Source organism: Geotrypetes seraphini, chromosome 15 (assembly GCF_902459505.1).
Source record: "Geotrypetes seraphini chromosome 15, aGeoSer1.1, whole genome shotgun sequence".
Lineage (NCBI taxonomy): Eukaryota > Metazoa > Chordata > Amphibia > Gymnophiona > Dermophiidae > Geotrypetes > Geotrypetes seraphini.
This window is the reverse complement of record NC_047098.1, coordinates 41,832,721-41,860,406: the sequence shown is the minus strand read 5'-3', so window position 1 is coordinate 41,860,406 and position 27,686 is coordinate 41,832,721. Positions and strand designations below refer to the sequence as shown.

General features: G+C 42.7%; 2 protein-coding genes across 7 annotated transcripts in view; one reads left to right on the top strand and one right to left on the bottom strand.

The window, feature by feature from the left end:
• RAD51C (RAD51 paralog C) overlaps positions 1 to 20,434 on the bottom strand; it is a 59,228-nt gene extending 38,794 nt beyond the window's left edge. The window contains exons 1-5 of the mRNA XM_033922514.1: positions 20,248 to 20,434; positions 14,752 to 15,010; positions 14,288 to 14,454; positions 8,445 to 8,578; positions 489 to 620 (exon numbers count right to left, since the gene is read on the bottom strand). Of these exons, the coding sequence (XP_033778405.1) occupies positions 489 to 620; positions 8,445 to 8,578; positions 14,288 to 14,454; positions 14,752 to 15,010; positions 20,248 to 20,365 (810 nt within the window). The 5' untranslated portion in view covers positions 20,366 to 20,434. The remainder of the gene's footprint in view (positions 1 to 488; positions 621 to 8,444; positions 8,579 to 14,287; positions 14,455 to 14,751; positions 15,011 to 20,247) is intronic.
• A 334-nt stretch (positions 20,435 to 20,768) lies between these two features.
• TEX14 (testis expressed 14, intercellular bridge forming factor) overlaps positions 20,769 to 27,686 on the top strand; it is a 311,576-nt gene continuing 304,658 nt past the window's right edge. For 5 of the 6 annotated variants that reach the window (XM_033922951.1, XM_033922948.1, XM_033922949.1 and 2 more), the window contains exons 1-2: positions 20,769 to 20,904; positions 24,850 to 24,986. In XM_033922951.1, coding sequence (XP_033778842.1) covers positions 24,851 to 24,986 — 136 coding nt within the window. In that variant the 5' untranslated portion in view covers positions 20,769 to 20,904; position 24,850. Of the gene's footprint in view, positions 20,905 to 23,446; positions 23,539 to 24,849; positions 24,987 to 27,686 lie in introns of all 6 variants that reach the window. The other variant, XM_033922946.1, reaches the window with a different exon arrangement.

Genomic DNA, 27,686 nt, shown 5'->3' with positions numbered 1-27,686 from the left:
GGCCAAACAGAGCCGATATTTAGCGGCACTGCCTGGTTAAGTGCTACTGGATATTGGCAGCTTGGCGATCACAAGCAATTTAATTAGGCATGAATCTCTCATGCATGCTTAAATCACTGAATATCGACCAGAGAGTTTACATTCACATCTTCCACATCAAGCTCTTTGGAGATGGCGAATGAGAAGGGTGACCAACTGGGGTCCTGATGATTCATGCCGCTATGGAAAGAGACCTTTTACAGCTACTTATTTGTGGCCATTTCATCAAAGGGGGATGCTCCCACCTCTATAGCTGGCTCCAAAGTTCCTCTCTCCCCTATCCTAGACTGCCCAGGGTGCCAGCTTGCTTGACAACAGACCTGCTTCTCATCAGCAGGATGGTCAGACAAACTCAATATCTTTGCAGCGTCTGCAGCTCTGTCCCTAAGCAGTGAGATTATTGCTGTTTATAGGATAATTACATTTTTACTGACATGAAACAAACTTACAGCCAATTTATGATCATTAGCCAGGCTGATAAGCTGCTGAGCCAATCCATTTAGAAGCCTTGTTCGCAAAGAGAGGTCATCAAAATCATGACGGAAAGGGAAGGCAATACTGTCAATAATGATCAATCTCACCTAAAATGAGAAGAAAGTGATGAGGCTACCTGCTATACACAAAATGATTTCCCAAAGGTTTCCCCCCCCACACTATTTTGCACTCATAGGAAAAAAAAGCTTTCACATATGAAAACCATTGTCAATAAAAGTACATTAGCTCCTTTACTTTTCATTTTTTTCTCCTCAGAACAGAGAGGCCTTCAAAATGTGCCTTCATGCACCTATTTATTAAATCAGGAAATTCTCCTGGATAAATATTTTTTTCAGTATTAGCAAAACACTGAGAAGGAAGGGGTCCCAATTATCACAAAACAGTGATACCTATTAGCTAAACTTGGGAACTTGAGAAACAAGATCCAAGGAAGCCATGGTCTGAGGCCTCTACTCAAAAACTGTCACTGTGATGGCCAAGCTACACAAGAGAGGTAAGAGGGCTTTAAAGGAGAAAAGTTCAGGCAGCTGAAGGCTCACAATGTTGTAGTCCCTGTAATGGTTGGCTGATTCAGCATAAGGAAACTATCAAAAATTAAAAAATAGTCCATGAGACTATTAAAAAAATTGTCTCATTACCCCAATTGTTTAAATGTTTACACAGAAATTCACATTTAATACACTGCAAATCATGACAGCCAAGCAGTTTACAATCAGAAATCTAAATGGGAAGCATTAAGAGGAGGTGGCCTTGGTTACCTGGAGATATAAATTAAGCAAATATGGTAGAGGTGAAAAGAAACCTAAAATAATTAATTAACTCCATCTAAACCACAAAAGGGAGGTATAATGTGCTAACAGAACACATGGACAGTGAGACTATATTGCAGTATGAGAATAGTTGCAGGATTTAGCTCTTTGGTCATGCAGCTTAAGGAAAGGCCTCGGTAAAGAGATGAGTTTTAAGGAGTGTTTTGTATTTTAAAAACAGTTCAAGTTTAATATCAATTGGAACAGAATTTCCAAAGTTTAAGGTCTGCCACCAAGAAATATGAATTACGGGCTACATGAGACTTAACTTGTATATAAGAGGATACCATAAGCAGGAAGAACACAAAGCACATTGTGGTTAGATTCAAAAAGGTTGTCCCTCAGCATCAATAAATCTAAACTAATGATTTTTCCCTTTAAAGAGGGAATAACTCTTCAGGCTTCCTTGAAATTTGAATCCCTTCAAATTCTCTTATCACAACCATATTAGCACGGTGGTCCAGAAATGTTTCCACCGCCTTAGAATGATACGTTCCCTTTCCAAACTATTAGACTCATCATATTTGTTACAAAATTAGTTACAAAATTCTACTATTAACTTTTACAACTCGCTTAAATAATCAACCAGAGTTTATTATAGATAGATATTAGATAGACTCCTAATTCCCTATTATCCCACTAAATCTCTTCGTTCCACATCACAAAATCTTCTCGATGTACCACCATTAAAACTAATTAATAAGTTGAGATTTAATAACTTCGCTGTCACTGCTCCCTCTCTTTAGAATTCGCTGCCTAATCATTTACGGATCAAATCCATGACAAAGCAAAACTAAAAACATTTTTATTTGAAGACGCTTTTGGCTAAAACTGTCCTTTTTAGGACTACCGTATTTTCACGTAGATAATGCGCACCCGTGTAAAACGCGCACACGGGTATAGCGTGCCGGAAACCGACATATATGTAAAAAAAATTTTATATACCGCGCACACCCGTATACCGCGCATGCTGCCCCGACTCTCCCATCGCCGCCCGACTCGACTCTACTCTAGCCACCCCGACTCTGACATCAGAGAAAGGGCGGGACCGCCGGAAGACGAAGCAGCGCAGACGCAGGGCTCACAGAACAGCCGGGACCGCCAAGAGGAAGCAGCAGGACACCGGTAGGAGCTTCTACATGATGAGGGGGGGGTCAGGAGGCTGTGGGGGTGCGAGCGGTCCTTCAGGGTGGGGGTGCGGGTGCGTGCGAGCGGTCCTTCGGGGTGGGGGTGCGTTCAAGCGGTCCTTCGGGGTGGGGGTGCAAGCGGTCCTGCGGGGGGTGAATCGGACGTCGGGGGGCGGGGGAGGAACTATGTAAAAAAAAATTTGCAAAACACGCTCACGCGTATAACGCGCAAGGTTATGCACGGTTTGTAAAAACCGTGTTATAACACGCGCGTTATATGCGTGAAAATACGGTAAATCAACTACAGCCTCTACCCTTACCTACTGTTTCTCCCCTAAGTGTGCCTTTTCTCAAATATTGTAGTTCCATCCTTCTTTCCCAATTGTGTGCAGTTCGTATAAATGTTTTTGTACGTGTCTACTAACCCAACATGGTTTTATATAATATTTTAACTCTAATTGTTTTGTTCCTTTAAGATATTTCTTTTTATTATTGTTGTATACTGCCTAGAAATTTGAATAAGCAGTATAAAAATTTTTTTAATAAACTTAATCTTGAAACTAGAGTAAGGGATGTATCAGGATGGGGAAACTAAGTAATGCGGAAAGAGATGGCAGCCTCCGTTCACTAATCAGGAAAGGTAAGATGCTGCAATACTTCTTATGAAACAAGTTGACTGCTGTGCTTTGAACCAGTTATAAATGATGCATTTGATATCTGTGCTATAATTAGCTTTGCTATAGCATCTATCAAATAGGTTCCCAAAGTGCAATGAAAGCACTGGGGATGCATAGCTATAATTATCCTAGCCTAAGCAAGCAAAAGAAGAAATTCTTGGGTTGAAGGCACACCCATGTGTGTGTGGAATTGGAGAATCATGGATGGGACAGTGCAAATTCTATTTCAGTACAGTGTTCCCCCGGTCGTTCGTGGTCGGCAGTTCGCGGTCCCGGTCATTCGCAGTATTTTCCGACCGTGAACCACCAACAAGGAGAGGGCAGTGGGAAAGGCAGGAGAGAGCAGCTGGAGCACCGGCAAGTGCATGAAATCACTCGCTGTATGCTCCGACACTTCTTCCTGCACTAAGTCGGGCCTTATCCAATCAGGAGCTGCTTTGACACGCAGCTCCTCATTGTACTAGAGTAATCTGGAATAAAAAGAAAAAAAAGGGAAGATTAGGTTCTTACCTTGATAATAATCTTTCTGGTAGAAGAGTACAGTAGTCTTGAATGCTTGGGTTATGACTAAGGAAATACTTTTTCACAGAAAGGGTGGTAGACGCGTGGAACAGTCTCCCGGTAGAGGTGGTGGAGACAGAGACAGTGTCTGATTTCAAGAAAGCTTGGGATCTCTTAGAGAGAAGAAGAGATAATGGTTACTGAGGATGGGCAGACTGGATGGGCCATTTGGCCTTTATCTGCCATCATGTTTCTATTAATCGCGAGATTGCAGAAGACGTCCACTATCTTTTTTCGATTCTGCCTCCTTCCCCAGTGGGCTGTACTATAGCTCTTCAGTCTGTACCAAAGCAATCGCCAATCACTAGGAAAAGAAATAGGAAGGGAGGGGGAGCTTACAGGAAACCTCCCTGATAACATGAACTCTATTTTAGTCTGTAACAAATCATTAATAGCAACATATTAATACCAATAAAAGCTTGACATAAAACGAGGTGGAACAAACTAGCCACCTATCTAAGTGCAGCCTGTATAATCAGTTATGGAGATCTCACACTTTCCCCTCTTTGTAGTTTGCAATGAAATATCTCGTCACTCTTCGACATGCTTCACAGGGAAAATGCAAACACCTGGCAACCACAAACATGTCCGAGACTGTAAGCAGGTTAATTAGCATCTGACAGGGCGAGCCGTCAAGACTATTGTACTTTTCTACCAGAAATAAGATTATTGAGGTAAGAACCTAATCTTCCCTTCTGGTGCAAAGGGCACAGTAGTCTTGAACGCTTGGGACATTCCAGAGCAGCTCCCCGAGCCTAGGGCGGGATATATGAGCCTGCCACATCCACCCTGTAAAACTTTGTGAAAGTATGGAAGGTGAACCATTTAGCCACCTGAGACTCTGCCCATGAAGAGGCCACACTCCTAATAGTGTGTGCCCTTAAAGAAATTGGGGAATGTTTTCCCACACCCAATATATGCTGAACAAACCACCATGCGAATCAATCGTGAAATGGAAGCCTTAGAAGTTGGCATCTCTCAGTAGCTGGTATTTGTAAAGACAAAAAGATGATCCATTGGCCGAAACTCATTCATCACCTCGAGATGGGAATAACTAGTGACATAATTAAATTTGCTGATGACACAAAGTTGTCAAAATTATTAAATTGCAAGAGGATTGTGAAAAATTGCAAGAGGACCTTATGAGACTGGGCATCAAAATGGCAGATTACATTTAATGTAAACAAATGCAAAGTGATACATGTGGGAAAGAGGAACCCGAATTATAGCTATGTGATGCAAGGTTCTTTGTTAGGAGTCACTTGCCCAGGAAAAGGATCTAGGTGTCCTCGCTGAGGATATGCTAGAACCCTCAGCTCAATGTGTAGCGGCAGCCAAGAAAACAAATAGAATGTTAGGAATTATCAGGAAAGAAATAGAAAACAAAGATAAAAATGTTATAATGCCCTTGTATCACTTTTATGGTACGGCTGCTCCTCGAATACTGTGTGCAATTCTGGTCGCCGTATCTCAAAACAGATATAGCAGAATTAGAAAAAGGTACAGAGAAGGGCAATGAAAATGGTAAAAGGGATGAGACGACTTCCCTATGATGAAAGGCTAGTGTGGCTAGGGCTCTTCAGTTTGGAAAAGAGATGCTCAGGGGTGATATGACAGAGGTCTACAAAATACTGAGTGGGTTAGAAAGAGTAGATGTGAATCGCTTGTTTACTTTTTCCAAAAATACTAGGACTAGGGGACATGCGATGAAGCTACTAAGTAGTAGATTTAAAACAAACTGGAGAAAATATATTTCTTCACACAACGTGTAATTAAACTCTGGAACTTGGTGTTGGAGAATGTGGTGAAATCAGTTAGCTTAGCGGGATTTAAAAAAGGTTTGGATAAATTCCTAAAAGGGAATAGGCTACTATTCAGATGGTTTGGGGAAATCCACTGCTTATTCTTAGGATAAACAGCATAAAATATGTTTTATTTACTTGGGATCTAGCTAGGTACTTGGGGATCTGGGTTGGCCATTGTTAGGAACAGGATACTGGGCTTGAAGGATCTTCGGTATATCCCAGTATGGCAATTCTTATTTCTTAAAAGGCTAAGATTCTGAAGCAGCTGGATATTATTTCGCGCCCACGGACTGAAATACGGGCAAACTTCCTGATTTACGTGGAATGCCGAAGAAACTTTTGGCAAAAAAGAAGGTACAGTGTGTATTGATACCCCAGCCTCTGTAAATCTGAGGAAAGGCTCTCTGCAGGACAAAGCCTGCAGCTCAGACACTCTTCTTGCTGAAGCGATAGTGACCAGGAACACCATCTTAACTGTATGATCCATAATTGAGGCCCCCAGCAATGGCTCATATGGAGCCTCACCAAGGGCCTGCAACACAATATTGAGGTTCCATGTTGAAAACAGTTGGCACACTGATGGATGAAGTCGCATTACTCTCTTTCAAAAATCTGGAAATATCCAGATGCGATGCCAAGGACACTTTCTCCAAGCATGCTCTATGACAAGAAAGGCTTGCTACTTGCATTTTAAGAGAGCCAACTGCCAGGCCCTTTTCTAGTCTATTCTGGAGGAATGCAAGCACCATGGATAAGGGGGCCTGAAAAGGCTCCACATTCCGGTTAGCATACCTGCTCTGAAACATCTTCCAAGTTTTTGCATAAGCAACGACTGTCTTAGACCAAAAGAGTAGCCATGACCACCTCAGAGTAGCCATTTCATGCTAAGACTGTGCTCTCAAGAGCCATTCCGTAAGCATTCCAGATCCTCTAGAACAATTGGAATCTGTGAGAGAAGAGCCGGATGAAGCAGCAGTTTGACAATTATCTCTCTGCAGTTTGACCAGATCCACATATCACAGCCAATGTGGCCAATCTAGAGTCACCAGGATTACCAACCCTGGATGGGTTGATATTCAGTGAAGAGCTCAGCCTATCACTGGTCATGGAAGAAACACATACAACAGCCCTGTCTCTGACCAAGGATGTACCAGAGTGTCCGTGCCAGCGCTTCCATGCTTAAATCTTTGGTTGAAGAACTGAAAGACTGTTTTCTGCCAATGCCATCAGGTCGAATGTCGGACACCCCTAGCAACTCACAATGTTGTCGAATTCTTTTTGGGACAGAGTCCACTCCCCTAAGTCCAGGGTCTGCCAGCTGAGAAAGTCGGCCTGTACACCGTCCACTCCTGCCACTTGTGCTGCTGAGAAAGCCTGAAGGTGGACTTCCAGCCATCAAAACAACTGGGCTTCCAGTCGCAACAAAGCACTCTTGGTGCCCCTATAAAGGCCACTGCTGTGGCATTGTCTGAAAAGACCCTGACAGCTTTGCCTTCGAGAGAACTTTGCAACGGCTTCAACACAAGAGAATAGTCCACAGCTCCAGCCGGTTGATAGACCATTCCCTTTGCAAGGGCGACCATTGCCCCTGAATTGGATGACTCTCACAATAACCTCCCCAGATGAAAAGGCTGTCATCAGATAATCCAAGAGGATATCCGAAGTGGCATGCCTCTCAGGAGAGATTCCAGTCCAAGCCTCCAACTTAAAACTGTGTTGTGCTTCTATTGTCAAGGAGAGCGATGTGTCAAGAGTCTCTCTGCGGGGCAATAGGGACAATAATTCAAGAGCGAGCCGTGCTCTCAAGGAAATGGTCCCTAAGTCTCCAAACCTATTAGTGTAGGCCGGCTATGCAGGTGCTCTGTACAAGGGGGTATCCCGTTAGCTACAGACTTTTATACTGAGAGTCTGTCTTCTTGCAGTCAGAGCTGTCCCAGGATCACTGGGAACCTCTGCAGCACCGAAAGCCTCCAAATCCAGAAGAAGGCAGAATCAAAAAAATATAGTGAATTCTTTCTGCAATTTTGCAATTAAAGAGGGACATAACCCAAGCGTTAAAGACTACTGTATCCTTTGCACCAGAATTATGAATTTCAAATTACGCTATCAGCCACTATATGCCTTTCATCAATAAGCTGTTGACCTAAACATGCTTATCTGGTCTTCCAGGCTGTGTACATTGTTCCATGGCTTAAGAATGGGACATAGGTGAAGGGGTCTGATGTGAGAATCAAAATGAAAGATGACAGGGTTGGGAGGTAAAGAGAGAGATGAGGAGGGAGCTGGTGTTGGTCTAGATATGGAAATATGTATGCTCATCTACTCAGTGTGATAGAGAACCAAAGAAAAAGAATCTGAATTAAACAACTGGCCTTTTCCCGATGTCATTTACTGTGTTACGACATGGGGGACCAGAAAAAAAAAAGGGGGACCCCCAACATTTTACCAAATATCCCAAAATGTCCTACTACAGCAAAAACTTCTGCCTGAAATTTGAGAAATTTCCGAGTACTTTATTTTTCCAACAACATGGAGCTTCAGCGCATCGAGCTTGCAAAACAGTTGAACTCTTAATTAATGAAACCCAGAGTTTACTGAGCTGGCAGCTCAGTGGCGGAGAAGACTTCATGAATGTGTCAAAAGTTCAAGGAGGATACTTTGAACACAAACTATGAATTAACTAAGAAAAAAAAATCCCATTATACTAATGTATTTTCAAAAGTCATACAAAATGTTTAGACAGTTGCAAAGTATTTTAAAACTATGCTAGGGATCCCATTTTTTTTCTGGACACCATGTATGTGAAAAAAAAAAAAAATCATGAAACTTTTCATGGTCTACTTCAAGCTCTTGGGAATCATATTCTTTATGACAAGACACCTCAGTTACTGCAGACTTTCCCCCAGTATCACATGCCAGGTCCAGATTTACCTCCTGGTGCTGAAAAACGAAATCTGGAAGGAGATGGACCTGAGCCAGGAGCTCCACATAGTCATGACAACGAAAGTAGTAAATCCGGGAAAGTATACTGTCAAGGGAGAAGTTTGCTATGCCTTCTTTGTATTCTTGAAAAAAACAACAAAAGTTTTGGTAAAACACAACACTACTTATTTCCCTAATGCTGTTAGATGTATGTAGCGCTGTATGTAAACATATAAAAGACTAAACTCTACTGAACAGGGGCTATCTATTCAAAATACACAAGACAAATGAAACAGCTGTTGTCTTTTATAAAAACCGGTAATCATAATGTTTGTTCTGTTGATTATACTGCAAACCCATCTAGAGCTTCTGACTGGACAGATGTTCGCACGAGGCTGTCTGACACTGTAGCTAAGGGACTAACTAGTGTCTAGCTTTTGCAGTCTGTGGAATAGTTTAAAAATAAATTTTTTACAAAAAATTTTCCATACCGTTCTCCCAGGAGAGCTCAGAATGGTTTTCATGAGTTTATTCAGGTACTCAAGCTTTTTTCCCTGTCTGTTCTGGCGGGCTCACAATCTATCTAATGTACCTGGGGCAATTAAGTGAGAGAGGTGAGAACCAACTTTGAAATTCTCAAGTGACCAGAGTCAAATATTATGACATCCATTTTTATGTTATAAAGAATTGTGGACAAAAATTACAGTTTACTTAATGAAAGACAGTGATGTTTGTATCTCAACAAGAAGAAAAAAAAAAAAAAGTAACCAGACAAGACAACTCTAAATAGAATTACCAGAACTCATCAGCTACATAATAGAAGCTACTGCATATAGAAAGGAGAATGAAGAACTGCCTTTCTCCTTGGACTGTAAGGGTATTTACAGCCATGCAGACTGTAACATCATCAGGGACAGAGCCAAGTCTAGAAAAAAGTGTTCTATGGCTCTGCGGATTTTCCTATGCTCCTGTTTGTGACAGTTGCTGTCAGTCTTTCTTCATCTGTGGTTGTAGTCAGTCAGTAATAGGAAAATTAAAACTTTTTTCAAAAATTTAAGTTTATAAGGCTGGAGACAAAACCAGGATTCAAACACTGTTTAGATTGTGACAGAAAGATGTCAGTTACAGACATGTATGAATGACATGTCTGCTGTATAGGAGCATCATATGAAATTAATAATTGCTCCAAATATTCCTGTATGTTTATGAGGACTAGAAAGATAAAAGCTCAAATTGAAAGAATATCCTGAAAGGAAACATGAGCTCCCAACAGAAATAAAAATAATCGGAGAAATGTTCAGAAAAGCTTAGCCTGTCGGACACCATCACCAAAGGAATACAAATAGGCTCCTTCTTAGTCTCAAAGGACAAGCATGAAAAACATGCCTCAAGTCACCAAATGACTAAAATTGTGCAGTAAGAAAAACAGTGACAAGTGTGCAATGCTATCGATTAATAGCTACTTGGAATCCCCACTGAACGGCACTGGAAAGAAGGGACTTAGGGAAGAACTGAGGACAAGCAACAGAGCAAAAGAGGCATCATAGAGGCTCTTGATCCTCTAATATTGGTACCAGAACTAAAGCACTTAAACTAAACTAAACCTTAAGTTTATATACCGCACCCTCTCCATAATTATAGAGCTCAGCACAGTTTACAAGAGTTTAATATAAGGAAGGAACAGCATAATGGGGTTGGAGGTTGAGTATAAGGGGGAAGAGAGCATTACATTTTTGTGAATAGCCTAGTTTTCAGGTGCTTTCGGAATAGTTGGAAGGAGCCCAGATTCCATAGTGGGGCAATAAGATTATTCCAAAGCCCTGTAATTCTGAAGAAGAGAGATTTCCCTAATTTTCCTGCATAGAGGATACCTTTTAACAAGGGGAAGGATAATTTTAAGTTTTTGAGTGGACCTAGTGGTATCAGGACTCAAGGAGTTCCAAGATAGTGGAATTAGGGGAGGGAGGATGCTGTAAGCATCTTAAAAGCTAGGCAGACGCATTTAAAATGAACCCTGGAAATTACTGGAAGCCAGTGAAGTTTAGAAAGAAGTGGGGAAACATGATCAAATTTGCTTTTTGCGAAGATCAGCTTGGCCGCAGTGTTCTGAATTCGCTGAAGTCTTTGAAGACTTTTTTTGGTTAGACTTAAATAGATGGAGTTACAGTAGTCTAGTCTGGAGAGGATGATAGATTGTACAAGGACAGCAGAATGTTGTTGGTGGAAGCAGGATCTCACTTTCCTCAGCATGTGGAGGCTAAAAAAGCATGACTTTACCAAGGAGTTGAGATGGTCATTGAAAGAAAGAGAAGAGTCCATAATGATGCCTAGAACTTTGCTTGAGAACTCAAGCTATAGTGTGGCACCAGAAGGCAGAGAGATGAGGGTGGGTAGCTGTTCTAATTTTGGGCTGAGCAACTACAGGGATAATTCTTCCAAAATCCTTTACAACCACATCTAGTCATAATAATTATTGAGATACAAGTCTAGACTGCTTTCACCATCTTTAACAATTTGGTATAAAATCAGGAGTGAGAGGACGTTTACCACAACCAATGTAAGAAGAAGAAATAGCTGCCTGTATCCATCTGGAAATCGAGGCTGGTCTTCCTCTCTGGTGTGGATCCATTAGGACAAAGAGATGATCTGAAAGTTGGAAATCATTTGTCATTTCCAGGTAACGAAGAAGTACCCTTCTGATATCTAGTCTAATTTTCTAGAAAATTGGAAATGCATAAAAATAGACAAATGAATATAATCAATATCATGAACAGAAGATAAGATTATGCTTCTGCTTCTAGAAGGCCACTATTTTGTCTACCTCTTCTGGACCAATCTCCAATTCTTCAGGAGATCAATGCATTCCTTAAGAGGTACCACAACTTGAACAAAATTTTTAAAAAACTTTACTTCAAATATTTCCTAGTTCTGAAGAAATCAGGAGGCGTGAGGCCAGAACTAGATTGTAGAGAATTAAGTACATAGAAAAGAGAAATTGAAGATGGTTTCCTCTGCCAATATTTTAATGAATATGTTAATGAATGTTTAATTAATATGGTGCTTTAGTTAGATTGTGAGTCTTTTTGGACAGATAGGGAAGTTTTAAGAACCTAGTATTAACCGCCTTGATCCGACAATAATTGTAAGAAAAACAGTATATAAAATAAACTGAACATACATACATACTTCTAGTAAAGAAGGACAATAATTAAACATTCTTAGATCTAAAAGATGCATACACACAACTTTCCATTTATGCAAATCACAAATAGTATTTATGCTTCAAATTCCTGGAAAGCTATTATCAATACAAGCAGTCCCCGTTTTACAAACATCTGACTTATGTTGGACTCATACTTACAAACAGAGGTCCTTGTTCTACCTTCGGTGTCCCAACACACCCCCTCCCTCCATTCTGAGCCTCAAGTACGTGCCTCCCTTCCACGGGTGTTTACCTTCTTCTGGCCGGCTCCCTCCTCCTTCCAGTCATAGTTGTTTCTCTGCACAAAGCCGCGGCCAGCGGCTGAGCCAGAAGCCTTCCCTCTGATGTTGGAGGAGCACACAACTGAAAAAAAGGCTTGGGCATGGGAGAGGCATGGGCAGTGACCAAGCAGTTCAGAATGTGGCAGCTAGGATGCTGGCTTATCCCCAAATTCTCTATACCAGTAGTCTCAAACTCAAACCCTCTGCGGGGCCACATTTTGGATTTGTAGGTATTTGGAGGGCTGCAGAAAAAAATAGTTAATGTCTTATTAAAGAAATGACAATTTTGCATGAGGTTAAACTCTTTATAGTTTATAAAACTTTCCTTTGACAATTAAAAGGAAAGATATATAAACTATAAAGAGTTTTACCTTATGCAAAATTGTCATTTCTTTAATAAGACATTAACTATTTTTTCTGCGGCCCTCCAAGTACTCTATTTTTTCTGCAGCACTCACATTTAAAGTTTAATATCTTTTCTTTCTCAAAACTGGCACATTTCAATCACTAAATTGAAAATAAAATCATTTTCCTACCTTTGTTTGGTAATTTCATCAGTCTCTGGTTGCACTTTATTCTTCTGACTGTGCATCCAATATTTCTTCCCTTCTTTCAGCCTCCTGTATGCTTCCTCTCCTCCAGACCTCATTCCCTCCCCCAACTTTTTCTTTCTTTCTCTATGTCTGTCTTTCTCTGATTCTGTGTCCCATTTTTTGCTTTGTTTCTGGCTCCCTGTCCCCCCCCCTTCTTTCTTTCTTCCTTCCTGCCCTCCCTCATGCCACCGCCGCTGGGGAATAGGCTGCTGCTGCCGCCATCGGTAACAGGCCGAGATCTCCATGCTTCTCTTCTCCATGGGGCCGACCGCCCGACGTCAATTCTAACGTCGGAAAGGACGTTCCGGGCAGCAAGGCAGCGATTGGCTAGCCAAAACGTCCTCTCGACGTCAGAATTGACGTCGGGCGGCGAGAGAAGCAGGGAGATCAAAGAGCACGGTGCCGGTCTGTTCCCCGATGGCAGCGGTGAGAAGGGAAGGGAAGCAGGTTGGGCACCACTGCTCTAGACGAGCCGCACTCTAGGGAGAACAGTGGAGGGTGGCCAGCTGTGCGGACTGCCCCCCCCTTGGTACACCACTGGAGCAGCAGCGTGTCTGGCCGGCTCGTTCCGTTCAAAGCTGCGGGTGGCGGCTCCTTGCGAGATCCGCGCCTGCGTCTGAAGCCTCTCTGATGTTGTGATGTCAGAGAGGCTTACGATGCAGGAGTGGATAGTGCAAGGAGCCGCTAACCCGTGGCTTTGAACGGAACGAGCCGGCCAGACAAGCTGCTGCTCCAAAAGGAAGAGAATGATCCAGTCCAGACCGCGGGCTACAAATAAAACCTGTAGAGCCACATGTGGTCTGCGGGCCGCGTGTTTGAGACCGCTGCTCTATACAGTAGGTCACCCAAATTTGGGCGCACAGGGCAGATGTGTATACAAATTAATTTTCAACATATCTGATTATGCACTATTCTATAATGCTGTATACTCAAAGTGTCTCACGTGCAACCCAAAAAGGATTGCATGGCTAAGAGAGGGGCCTAGGTGGGTTAAGGGAATTCCAAAAATTTAGGCACATTATAAAATTTGTGCCAGATTTACACCAGGTTTCAGCAGGTAGCATACCCTTTAGAGAATACAAGTTTAGTGTGGATCTTTCTGGTGCCATTTACTAAATCCAGCCCTTGTACAAAATAGCAGAGGACCTCCCTACTGCTTGAGGTGCTTCACCAACACAGCACTGTGTAGCCTCAATGGTTGATGCTGTAACTCCACTGGAGGACTTCAAAACCCAGCAATTTTAGGATCTCTGGGTGGGGAAACAAGGCTACAACAAATATAACCTTAAAAACCACAATTTCAGACCCTCCTGAACTGCCCTGTGGGCTGTGATAGCCCTACTCACAGACCACATGTTGGAAAGATGTGCTGCAGCCTGACACAGCTCCTCACAGGGTAGCTGGAAATAGGACAGGACCTCTGCAACCAGGAAAGCTGCCCATTCAGCTACCAATCGGGCCAGAGCTGGGTTGAGCCTCAACCCCCGGGACCTCCAAACACCGCGAAAAACCTCAAAAAATACAAAAAAAAAAACCAAACAAAAAAACAAGCAGATCAAAGTTGCTCCTGAAGACTTGCTTGCAGAAGAAATAACTGACTGGGGGAGAAGGAGGTACTGAAAACAGTGATCAGTATCTCCTGCAACAGATTCGCGGGAGCAGATGCAAGACCCTTGGTTCAACATATCATCCCTATTGCACTGGAAGGTACATTATTTAGTCACCCTTGACACACACACATGGCCACACTGAAAGATGAAGAAATGAGTAACAAACCGTCTTGCTGATGGGACTCTGAGATGAGCTTGCAGTGCTGGACACAGGCCTCTGCAATATCTACTACTCTGTCAATCATGAAACTGCCCTCTGTGTCAATATAAACCACCTCGCCAGCTATACCTCCAAAGCATACAGGAATCTGCACATCCACAGCAAGCTGTATACTGTCAAAAAACACAATAAGGTAGGGGATAAATACAGCCACCAACTTCTTCATAGTCTTAAACTTTCATGTAAACCAGTTTTTTTTTATCCTAACCTCAAGTAGTGAACTAGTATCCCATTTATTCCTAATCATCCCCACCTCATCATGTAGGTAGTAAATTACCACCTCATCTCTATCTGTATTTCTACTTCATCCCCCTTCCCTACACATACACACACATAGAGACTCATCAACCCATACACCCCAATCTCATATACCTACAAGCAATGGAAAAGGTTTTTATGGTTATTTTTACCAGAGCTGTGTTTTCCCAACACCTGGTGCACCACAAACTTCAGTAATTTTGGTGAGAGGCACTCCACCTCCAAGCATGTCATCCAGCACAGAGCAGAAAGTGATTATGGCACCTTGGGCCTGCTCCTGCTCTAAAAGTTCCAATGCTGTGCACTTCCGAATAACATAGGCGGCTTCTGAAAAGCAGGTCTTCGCTCCTAGAGATTCATGCCTTACAATCTGCAGTGTTTCTAATGCTTCTTCCTTAGATATACCAGCTTCTAAAAGGCAAATGAAGAGCATGTTAAAGTTATGAGACATAATACACACAACTACAAAAACATAAAGAACATGAAGGAGTTTTAAGAACCATTTAGATTCTGTCTAAATTATTTTCAAGCAACATGTGAAGCCTATGAATATTGAGGTGAATCAAAGGAGTGGCTCATGTGAAACTAGTCACCTCTGAGGCTTCTGAAGATTAAACTTTGTATGAAGATGGTAGTTGTGGTGCTCATTAATGCTTAGCTATGCTGTTTATTAATTTGTTTTGAGCGCTGAGCATATGTAAAGGTTTGTAAATTATTTTCCAGTGCATCTGACTTTCCCTTCACTATTATAGATCTTTGATGTTTATCTGAAGCCTTCTAGAATTGAAAATTAAAGCTATTCCATGCATCTAGCACATTTTCAGTGAAGAAATATTTGTTTCTCTGGAATCTGTATCCCTTTGGTTTCATATCATGATCTTTTGTTCTGACCTGTCCTGGGGACCCACAGCCAGTTCAGTGTTCAAGATATCCACAGTGAATACGCATAAGAAATTAACTTGCATACAATGAAAATACAGCTTATGCAAAATTTACATTACATTACATTTGTGATTTCTATTCCGCCTGTGCCTTGTGGTTCTAAGCGGATTACAGTTAAAAGAGATCAGGACATTACCGAGAGAATTACATTACAACGATTTAAGTAAATTACATGTTGTGGTATAGAAATTCAAGTATAAGATATCTGGATTTATCGATAGAATAGCTTGACAGGGTTCAAGTAGTTACAAGGTTCAGTGGGGAAAACAATATAGGCAACTGAAGAAAGATACCTAACTTTGAAGGAATCAGTTGAGTGGATACCTAAGGGAGATGCTTATTTAGGAGAAGGTTAAATGGATACCTAAGGGAGATGCTTATTTAGGAGTTTGGATATTTTTGGTAAATGAGGTTCAAGGGGATGACTAGTGTGTTATTTGCTGGGGAGAGTGCATGTGTGATTGGGGAGGGGAATATTAAGTAAGGGCGTGTTTTTTGAAAAGAAATGTTTTGATTTACTTCATTCATATTCATTGTGGCTATCCTTGACTAGTTGTAGAGTCCTAGAATAGGTTAGAGATCTTCCTTTCAAATGTACTACATCTTTTTCACATGTTGCCATTTCTCCATGTGTGTTTTTAATACATGGAGATTTAGACATCTATGTGCAAAAGGGGATAACCCTTCTTTGTGTACTTCATAGTTTCAGAAATAACACGATTGAAAGAATTTAGTAGAGGAGGTAACTTACCCCCTCCCCTACTTTTATCAAGCTGTGCTGCCAAACAGCATGAGCTAAATGCTGAGCTGTCCATAGGAATAGAATGGGGAGCTCGACATTTAGCTTGTGCTGCTTGGCAACGTGGCTTGATAAAAGGGAAGGGGGGAGGTTAATTCATATACAGTATTTTGAAGCAAGGAATGAAATGTTCTGATAAATAATTTGCATAAATCAAATGGTTCTGCTACCACATTTCTGCAAAAGCAGGCTGTATTGATCTTTTGTACCTCTTATTAGCTTATAATAAAATAATTATTATGTGCACTGATTCCATATACCGTATATACTTGAATAAAAACTGAAGTATCTTCCCCCTCCCCAAAAAAGGAGGGATGGGAAAGGTTGACTTGAATATAAACCAGGGTTAGAAATTTGGGTTATCAGGGTGAGCCAATCTATAAAGACTGCTCTCCCTCCCCTCCCCATCAGCTTTCTCATAAGTCACTAAATATAAACCGAGATTTTAATGGTGGTCTGTTTATATTTGGGCCAGCGCCCAATCCCTCCTGGACTTGTCGCAGGCCTCTGCCAGGCCGCCAGGCTCTGCACCCTGCCCCACTCCCTGCTCTATCCTCTCTGCCCTGTCCCCCCTCCCTGTATGTCCTCTCTGCCGATATCCTGCATGTAGCGCCTTCCCTATGACCCGCATACTTGGAATCCCTGGTGGTCCAGAGGTGTATCAGGCAGGAGCAAGCTTTCTGCGCTCCTGCCCCGCTGCTAAACTGGTCGCTGCCGCGAGTTCTGGCTTCAGCTATACCGAGCAAGAGCACGCTTTGGCGCTGCTGCTTGACACTGAGCAGCTTCCAGAATGGCTGAGGTGAGTCTCGTGAGAATTTGCAAATTCACGAGACTCACCTCAGCCACCTCACCTAAGCCATTCTGGAAGCTGCTTAGTGTTGCGCAGCAGTGCCAAAGCACGCTCCTGGTCTCTTTGGAATTCTATACCAAATTATATAAGAGAAGAAACAAATTTAAACCATTTCAAATCCAAATTAAAAACCTTTTTGTTTAAAGACGACTTTTGAGTAGCAATTGTTCCCTTAAAGACGCTATCAATAGCTGTCCTCCTAAGGACATCTCCTCTTTTGGACTTTTCCCCCACCTCTTGTTCTTTCCTTCAGTGTTTCCTTTATAAATTTGTAGTTCTAACCCTCTTTCCCTTTTGTTCAAGTTTGTCTGTTTGGTCAATTGTTCCCCTAATTATGTTTATTTTATTAACTTGACTATTTTTATTGATTGATGTACACCGCCTAAAAGTCTGATTAGGTGGTATATTAAATTTTTAAATAAACTTGAACTCTTCCTCTAAGAGATCCAACGTGCCTATCCCACGCTTTCTTGAATTCAGCCAGTCTCTGTCTCCACCATCTCTTCCAGGAGACTGTTTCTTGCATCTACCACCCTTTCTGGAAAAAAAAAAATTTCCTTAGATTACTCCTGAGCCTATCAACTCTTAACTAGAAAATGACACACGGACAAATTTGTCTCCGTCCCCGCAGGAACTCAATTTTCCCATCCGGTCCCCGTGGGTTTTGTCGCTGTCCCTGTCCCATTCCTGCAAGCTCTGCCTTAACTGTACAAGCTTCGAACACTTATGATTTTAAAGTGTTTGAGGCTTGTGCAGATGAGGACAGAGCTTGCAGGAATGGGGCAGGTACAGGAAAAGAACTCATCTCTTCCCTCTCATTCCAGAGCTTCCTTTCAAATAAAATAATGCGCATTTACGCCACATAGGTATTTAAATGTCTTATCATATGTCCTCTCTCCTGCCTTTCCTTCAAAGTATACATATTTAGTTCCTTAAGTCTGGCCCCATATGCCTTATGATTAAGGCCACGCACCATTTTAATAGCCTTCCTCTGGACTGACTCCATCCTTTTTATATCTTTTTGAAGGTGCAGTCTCCAGTGTACACAATATTCTAAATAAGATCTCATTAGAGTCTTATACAGGGGCATCAATAACTCCTTTTTCTTACTGGCCATACCTCTCCCTATGCACCCTAGCATTTTTCTTGCTTTCACTGTCACCTGACTGGCTTAGAATTTTCTCCCTTATATCCTAGGATACAGAGGGAGAAGCCCAAGGCCCTGATTGGCTCAGACACCTAAGGCCCCTTCCAAGGAGCGGGGCCTTAGGCCCCTTCCCAAGCATCACATGATGCACCAAGGAGGGAAGTCCCACCATTCTGGAGCAGCGAGCCTAAGAGCAGGACGGACTGATCTTCCATCCTGCTCCGTCTCTGAGAAGGTATGGGGAGTGGTGGGGGACTTCTGGTGGCAGGAGGGAGTGAGTATCCCTCCTGCCTTTTTGTTGGGGGAGGGTTGAGGATGTTTGGGGGGCATCTGGTGGCAGGAGGGAGTGGGCATCCCTTCTCCCATATTACTGCCGCAGGGGGAGTGGGGGTGGGAAGTCACATTGGCAGGGGGGAGTAGGCATCCCTCCTGCCATTTTCACTGCCATGGTGGCAGGGGGGGGGGTTCATGGTGCCCTAACAGTAGTGACAGGAGGCTGCTTCCCCTGTCACTGATGTTAGGGCTCTTCGCATTTGTCAATCGCTTACTGAGTGATTGATCGGAATCGTTTGCATGCAAATGATTTTCATCTTTGTACGGATTACAGCAGTGTTTATCAGTGATAAATTTTTTCTGCACAGAAGTGGTGGACGTGATCAGAAATACAGGAGTGAATGAACTCAGTGGAACATTTAAAGATAAGCTATATTTGCATTCCACTTCTTTTTACATACTCAGTTTGATAAGATATTTACCAGAGCATTAGAACTGTGAAATATATAATGTTTTTTTGGCCGATGACAGAAGCACGGGGTGGGGGAGCCAATAAGCACATCTAGCTCTCTCTCATAGCCCTGGTGCATAGTTGTAACCTATGGCTTCCAAGGCCTTTTTTCCTCTTTAATTTTTCCCTTTTTGAGTATTGACTAGTATCTGTGATGAGGGAATTATTGGCATAATATCCAGAATTTAATCAACTGGAGGTGGTTTGAATTTATTTGATTAGCTTTTAGAAATGCCCTTTTCTGATACCTTTTACTGTATTTCACTTTCTATTTCTCTGTATTGCTGTACACGAGCCTGATTTCTTGAAATGTCCAGCTCAATTTCTTGCTTTTATATTGCTATTATATCTGTGGTTCCTAGTTTCAAATTTGTCAAGGGTCTATGTTTTGCATGTGTGACCATGATGTGGTATTCTTCTAGCATGTAGTTTCTGTGTAGAGATCTTGCGACAGTTCCATGTGGGGTTTTTTTTTGTTCCATTAGGCGATGTAATAGTGTTTTAGGACCCTGTGTAACATTTACAGTGCCATCTGGGTGGGGAGTGGGCAGGTGCCCAGTGTACTTGTGTGCCTAGGGTCCACCAAAGAATGAATTCTGCCCTGACTGTAAAACTAAAAGGACAGCCTCCCAAAAGGGCTCATATGGAGCAGTACTGAGCCCTTGCAACTGGATGTTAAGGTTCCAGGAAAGGGAAACACATTGGAGAGCGCAACTGAAGAGCCCCCTTAAATAAACTGGGCCACATCAGGGTGAGAGGCTAAGGAGCACTACCACTCCTCCCGAACCTGGAAACAGGAAAGGCCAGTTACCTGTACAAAACAATAAAACAGCAGAGCAGATCATAAACACTTCTGAGCAACTTGTTTGCAGAAAACAAACTGAGGAAGCAGCTCCCTGGGAAAACACAATTAGCAGGAGCAGCTCCCTAGAAAAACACAATTGGCAGTTTTCTGCAAGCTACTTGCTGGTTGGGATACAAGTCTCTAGCGTTCAGGACCACTAGACACATTGCACTAGAAAGAGACCAAATATGCAGCCAATGAGTTTAGAGAAACGATTCCTGATTGCTGTGAAATAAGCGGTGTAGCTTTGCTCAACACCTAGGACCTCTCCGGGATATCTACCTCTACTCAATTCCAACGGCTTCATCCCCGCTATATCCTGCGCCGTAAGAAAACCCGCGCCGATCAGTTTCACTTTCACAGTGGGTGCTAAGGGGTAGCTACCCACATCCCGCTGCATCTTGTCGCCCTGGTCGTAGAACAGACTATTACCCGGAAAAACCAACAACTCTACTCGCCCCGCCCCCTATCTAACCTATCCAACATTCGTCCCATCTTCTATTTCCGCACCCTTTTTTTAATCTCCACCCAATCATTCACCCTGCTCCCCACATTCTACCCGCCCTTTCTAGTCTCTGCCGCACTATTCGCTTCACGCTCTCTATTTCCCCACCCCTTTCCAACCTCCACTCAATCATTCGCACTGTTCCCCCACATTCTCCCCGCCCCTTTCTCATCCTCACCGCTGTCGTCATCGCTCCGTACCGTCCTCTGTCACGCCCTTTTCTTTGCGCTCTGTGTTTACACGTGACGAACGATTGGTCCGGCTGTTGAATTTCTCTGGGCTCTGCTTGGGATTGGTCGATCGTTTGGCGCGTGCTTTTTTTTTGGGTTTCCCTCGTTCGGGTGCTTTTGGTATGGTGACCCGTGACTCGCACGTGTATTTAGTTGGTTATCTTTCTAGTGCTCATCCTGACCTGCTGGTTGGAAGTCCGTCAGGTACGGTGGCAGGAGTAAAGGCACACACCGTTTTATATGATTTGACGAGACAGGTAGTTTATGCAGTTAAACCGTCGGGATGATGTGCTTCTTAAGATTGTAGGACCAGAGCTAGTGCAGTAGTACGTGAACTATCAGCCTTGGGCCTCCTCCATAAGGTTTTTGATAATTACATTTAATAGTTTTGATCACCTAAACGCCACCCCTCCGACAACAGTGCTATAACAAATATATAGTTGGATATCATTCCTTTTAAATTACACATTCAGGGGCCCTTTTGCGAAACCGCATTAAGGGCCCCTAAAGCCGCGGTAGCGAATACCGCGCAACAAATGCACCTAAGCCCATTCAATTCCTCTAGGCTTCGATGCATTTGCCGTGGGAGAATCGCTACTGCGGCTTTGTAAATGGGGCCCTAAGTGGTGTGGGAAGAGAAGCTTATCCGGCTAATGCATTCAAGTTAGCATATACTAACTGGAGGCGCAACGTGCTCCCACATTATTTTATTTGCAGGTAGTACATGTTAATCTTCACACCTGCGAAAATAGTAAAGAAAAGCTCTACTGTTATGCTGCAGTAAATTTGGGTTTAACATGCAGGAAAGTCTTGATTTAAAATGCATTCATTTTAGATTTTGTTGTAGCTTAGAGAGAAGGCCCCTTCAACTTATCTTAGTACATGCTTCAGCATAGCATTTCAAGCGAGTTACAAAGTTCACAATGTTATATATTAAAAATGTATGCAACCCCCCCCCCCTTCATAAAATCCATCATGCTGGACCTGGGTTGGCCACTGTTGGAAACATGATTCTGGCCTTGATGGACCTTTGGTCTGTCCCAGTATGGCAATTTTCTTATGTTTTTTAGTTCCTCCATTCTATTTCATTGCATTTCTCTATTTAATATTGCTGTAGCCTAATTTGAAAACTGCTCTGAGTTCATTTGGGGAAAAGTATGCTGATTTAGATGACAGCCTAGGCTGTCTAATGGTTAAGCTGGCCCTAGGTAGGAAAAGGGCTATTTTTAAAAAATTCAGTAAAAACATCAAAGTTGTCACTGAAAACCTTGTAGACTTTAGGGGCTTAGCCAGCCGTTGAGGTTGGTGGGGACAGAGGTATACTAGGGGGGCAACACATTCCTCCTCTCTACCTCCCCCAGGGAATCATGTTTGTTTGTTTTTTTAAATCTCTTCCCTGCGGTCCAGCATCTCTTTCACTTTCTCCCACCCAATATGCTGGCTGCTGCGGCAGTTCTTCCACATCAGCTCTCAAGGCAGCTTTGCTTCTTGCTGGCCCCAGAAGCTTTCTCTCTACAGTGTCCAAAGTAAGTTGTGCATAGCTTCCATGATGGGCAAGAGGCGAAGCTGCTTTGAAAGCTTATGCAGAAGAACTGCCGCAGCAGTGTGTGAAGGGGGGGAAGTGAAAAATGCTGGACTGCGTGGAGGAGAGAAAGTAGAGAGACACATTGGACTGCACAAGTTGTGGGGAATTCTAGACAGCATATGCACTTCCAATGGGGGAGCCTGAACCAAGAATGGGTAAGCCTTGGCCCATGAGACATGTTATGCCACTGCTGAGTGTCTATAAAAACATTTTAAAGAATTAGCAACTCCGCTTGACAATTAGGCATGCAAGATATCAACAGGGATGTTTTTGACTCCCCTGAGCAATAATTGCCATTGACCAGTAAGTCTTGATGGCAGAAAATATCTTGGCTTTCGCTAATGAGATGACACTGTTATCTTTCTCCCTCACCTTGACAATCCCTTTCTTGTTTGTATGGACTGACATTTAGCTTTTCTAGCTGGTATAGGCAGAACCCTATTTAAACTTTCAGTACCCATATAGCAGCTCCCACCCCCTATGACTGAGCATAGTCCTTCCTTTCTTCACTCTGTGGAACCCTGCCCCCCCCCCCCCACAACTGCATGGCTTTTCTATTACTATGGAAATGTGTTCAAGAGTGGGGAGCTGCAGGGACCGTCAGTGCAGAGGCCAGACAGACCCATGCTCAGTTTTCATTTGGAGTTATTATTTTATTTTATTTTTTTTTTAAATCTTTATTCATTTTCAAACTTTCATCAAGTGTGCAAATATCAATACAGTAACAATGTATATATCACTTGATATTTTTACTATTATATCTTATAAAACAAATATTTAACCCTCACCCCACCCTCCCCATCCCAAAATATCTTCCCCCCACCCTATAATAACTGATGTATACTACAAAAGAACAATGGCGTTTAATCATTACAAAAGGATGTTAATGGTTCCAAAATTTTAATCAATTTCTTATAATTTCCATGTTGTATAGCTAATGATCTTTCCATTCTGTACATGTGACATAATGAATTCCACCAAAAATTAAAATTGAGTCTGCTGTGATCTTTCCAATTATTAGTAATATGTTGTATGGCGACTCCAGTCATGATCAATAAAAGGATGTTATTATGCGAAGAAATCTGACTAATAGATGCTGGCATTGTAATCTTGCAATAGGGACTTTAGATCATCTTTTGTATCATTGTCCCTTTATTTTAGCCTTTTGGAACTCAATTTGGAATCAAATAAATTGTTTATTTGGAGTTATAGCTGCAGCCACAAAAGAAAGCAAAGGGCAAGCCCAGATGGAGGTACACTTCTCTCTCCATATTCGCTGTGATAAGGGATTAACAGACCCGCAAATACAGAAAAACCACAAATAACTTTTTCATATGTTGTTCGCTGTTTTCTATTAAAAACCATCATGAATATGGCGAAACTGCAAATAACATGGTGGGAGACCTGGCCTGTTCCTGAAGGAGAGGCAAAACACGGTGAAGAAAGTGCTGGGAATCGGCGATTTTCTCTGTAAACGCTTGGAATCAGCGATTTCTCTATGCAAGCTGACGTAATTGGGGGGGAGGAGCCAGCAAGCTAAAAACCGCAAATAATCGAAACCGTGAATGCTGAAACCGTGACTACGGAGGGAGAAGTGTATAACAGCAGTGCTCTAGCAGTATCTTGCAAACTTTACCAAGCTCCGGCACGTTAAACTTGGGGCTGGGGCTGGAGGGTCTCCGCACATGTGCAGACGTCGAAGTAATGACTGCATGTGTGACATCATCACATTGTTGTCCGCGCATGTACGGAGGGCCTCCAGATGGGGTCCTGAGCTTGTTAACCCTGAATTAACTATGCCAGTGGGGAGGTGTGGAGAGGAGGAGAGGCACTGGCTGACTCACCTATACGATGTGCCTCTCATGGCACACACAGTTTGTGACACACTGCTCTAATGCCTATCAGAATTTTGTGCCGGAAGCAGCTGCAGACATTACCTGTGCCTAAAATCCAGGCTTGGTTATAGGAACTGGCATATGTGAGCTGAAGCTGTAGCTAGAGAATGACATGGTGACAGAATTCATCACCATTCCCGTCCCCACGGATAACCTCAGTCCTTCTGCATCAGGAATGTCAAAAGTCCCTCCTCGAGGGCCATAATCCAGTCAGGTTTTCAGGATTTCCCCAATGAATAAGCATGATATCTATTAGCATACAATGAAAGCAGTGCATGGAAATAGATCTCATGCATATTCATTGGGAAAATCCTGAAAACCCGACTGGATTGCGGCCCTCGAGGAGGGACTTTGGCACCCCTGTTTTACATCATTCATCAATGCAAGGCTTGAGGGTCAGTGGTTGTGCCCATTCATACTCTGATTCTTCCCTTGCTCCTTAAAGAATGACATGGAGATGGTTTCCCGCAGTTATCTGCGGGGATGGGAACTGATGAATTCTGTCACCATTTCATTCTCTAGCTGGAGCATCCGTTTTATTGCTTTATTCTACAACAAATACATGCAAATAGGCTTTGATATCACACATGTAGAGCTTTTTTCACACACGTCCAGATTACATAAAACATGTGACTGATACCGGTATTCTGTTTTATTTTTCTGATAAAGAATGTCTCATGCTGTTGCGCTAACACTGCCCTGTCCTGTTCGTATTGGTTTTGTAAAAAACAATTCTGTTGAAGCTCAACTACATGATTATGTTCAACAAGGAAACTTCATGAAAGTGAAAAAGATTCTTAAAAAAGGTAAATTATTTTTCTCAGAGGAGGAAAACATGTAGAATGCAAATATGTTTTATATGTAAGAAGGAAAAATATAAATGGGATTGATACAGCCTTAAGACTCATCTACTCGTTGAAAAAATATGACCACATCACAGAAGCATACCACGACTCACATTGACTCCCAATACAAGCAAGAATACACTTCAAATTCTACTGCCTACTTTTCAAAGCTATTAATGGAGAAAGCCCATCCTACTGGACTAACTCAATCCACCTCAACCAGGCACAGAAGAACCCACTCACTATTCACACACCCACCAACCAATAATGTCAAACGTAGAAAACTATATGACAATCTAATGGCCACCAAAGCAGCAAAACTAGACAGACAAATCACCAATCTGCTGTCTTCGACCACAGACTACAAAACCTTTAAAAAAGAAACTAAACCCCTACTTGTCAAAAAATACATAAAACCTATTTAACAAGGCCAGCTCCTTCCCAATCTCCACCTACCACACTCTCTACCCCTTTCAAATCTAAAATATTTCTAATTACCCAACATGTATCACATCAAGTTACCATAAATTCTTATATAATTCCTATGCAATTCTTATGTAAAGTTACAATTCTTGTAACCTCCTGAGAAATCTTATGTAATTCGCCTTGAACCGCAAGATAATGGCGGAATAGAAATCAGTAATGTAATGTAATGTAAATAGTTACCCCTCTTTACAATTTTTAAGGCTAATTCATGACATTTCTTTGTACAGTGGTACCTTGGATTACGAGCATAATCCGTTCCAGGAGCATGCTCATAATCCAAAATGCTCGTTTATCAAAGCGAGTTTCCCTATAGGAAATAATGCAAACTCGCTTTGATACGTTTCCCCCCCCTCGAGAACCGGCATTGCTCCCCTCGAAGGCCCCCTGCGATCCGGCACCCCCCCTGCGATCCAGCACCCCCCCGACGCGATCCAGCACCCCCCCTACCACGATCCGGCACCCCACCTCCACGATCCTGCCATGATCCGGCACCCCCCTGACACGATTGGGCACCCACCCGCCGCTTCTTACCCTCATCTGGGCACCCCGAAGATCAGCCTCCTCGTCTGCTGGGCCTTGAGCATCTGCACATGCTCAAGGCCTGCGAGTTCACATTCTGCTGCCAGTTGCTTTTATCCTACAAACTTCTATTTTGCTTTCTGTTGTACATACAAGTTCTCAAAAACTTTGTAATGTATTTATCTGCTCATTTGTTCATAGGTCTTTGAATGTACAGAAATGCACATTATTCCTGTGTAATACATTATCACTTGATGCAGTCTCACAATTGCATTATGAGCTCAGTATTAAGATGTTCAGTTATGTTCTGTTCATTTTAAATGCTATCACAAAAATGCTATCGGCCTGACACCTGTTCTAAATCTCATGTTAATACCATGTAGTACAGCGGTCTCAAACACGCGGCCCACAGGCCGCATGTGGCTCTCCAGGTGTTATTTGTGGCCTGCGGTCTGGACGCGATCAACAGCATTTCTCTTCCCCTTTCCCTTCCTTTTGGAGCAGCAGCGTGTGTGGCCGGCTCGCCAGTTCAAAGCCGCGGGTTGGTGGCTCCTCGCGCTATCCACTCCTGCATCGGAAGCCTCTCTGACGTCACAACATCAGAGAGGTTTCAGGCGCGGATCTTGCAAGGAGCCGCCACCCACGGCTTTGAACAGAATGAGCCGGCCAGACATGCTGCTGCTCCACAAGGAAGAGAACGGAAGGGGAGGGGAAAGAGAAATGCTTCTGCTACATAGGAAAGGGGGACCCTAGGGAAATGCTGCTGCTGCTGTACATGGAAAGGGGAAGAGAAATGCCTCTCCTGCACAGGAAAGGGGGAAGGGAAATGCTGCTTCTGTTGCTGCTGCACCCAATTGGGGAAAGAGAGGGAAGGAAGGAGAAGGGAGAGGAGAGGAACAAGAGAAGAAGCCAAGTTCATGGGAGGGAGGGAAGGAAAGGAGATATCAGACCATGGATGGGGAGGGAGAGATGCCAGGGCATGGGGGAAGGGAAGGAGACAGATGCCAGACCAGGGGAAAGGAAGGATGGAGGGAGGGAAAGAATGGAAGGAAAGAGATGCCAGACCATGGAAATAGGACGGAAGAAGAGAGAGATTGGAAGGGAAGGTAAGACATAGAAACGTAGATTTTGAAAAGAAAGCAGAAAAATTGAACATTAAGTTAATGCCAAAGATGGATGCAAGGCAGAAAGTGAAGACGGAGAGAAAAACAGTCAAAGGACAAGAAGGCCCTGGAAACATAGTTGAAAGCACAGAAAAATAAAGACAACAGACAACAAAGGTAGGGGAAATGATTTTATTTTCAATATAGTGATTGAAATGTGCCAGTTTTGATAAAGAAAAGATATTAAACTTTAAATGTGAGAGCTGCAGAAAAAATAGTTAATGTCTTATTAAAGAAATGACAATTTTGCATGAGGTAAAACTTTATAGTTTATATATATTTCCTTTTAACTGTTAAAGGAAAGTTTTATAAACTATGAAGAGTTTTACCTCAAGCAAAATGGCCATTTCTTTAATAAGACATTAACTATTTTTTCTACGGCCCTCTAAGTACCTACAAATCCAAAATGTGGCCCCGCAAAGGGTTTGAGTTTGAGACCACTGATGTGTGAGGGATCCCTATGAATGATCTGTGAGAGAATGATTTGTATTTA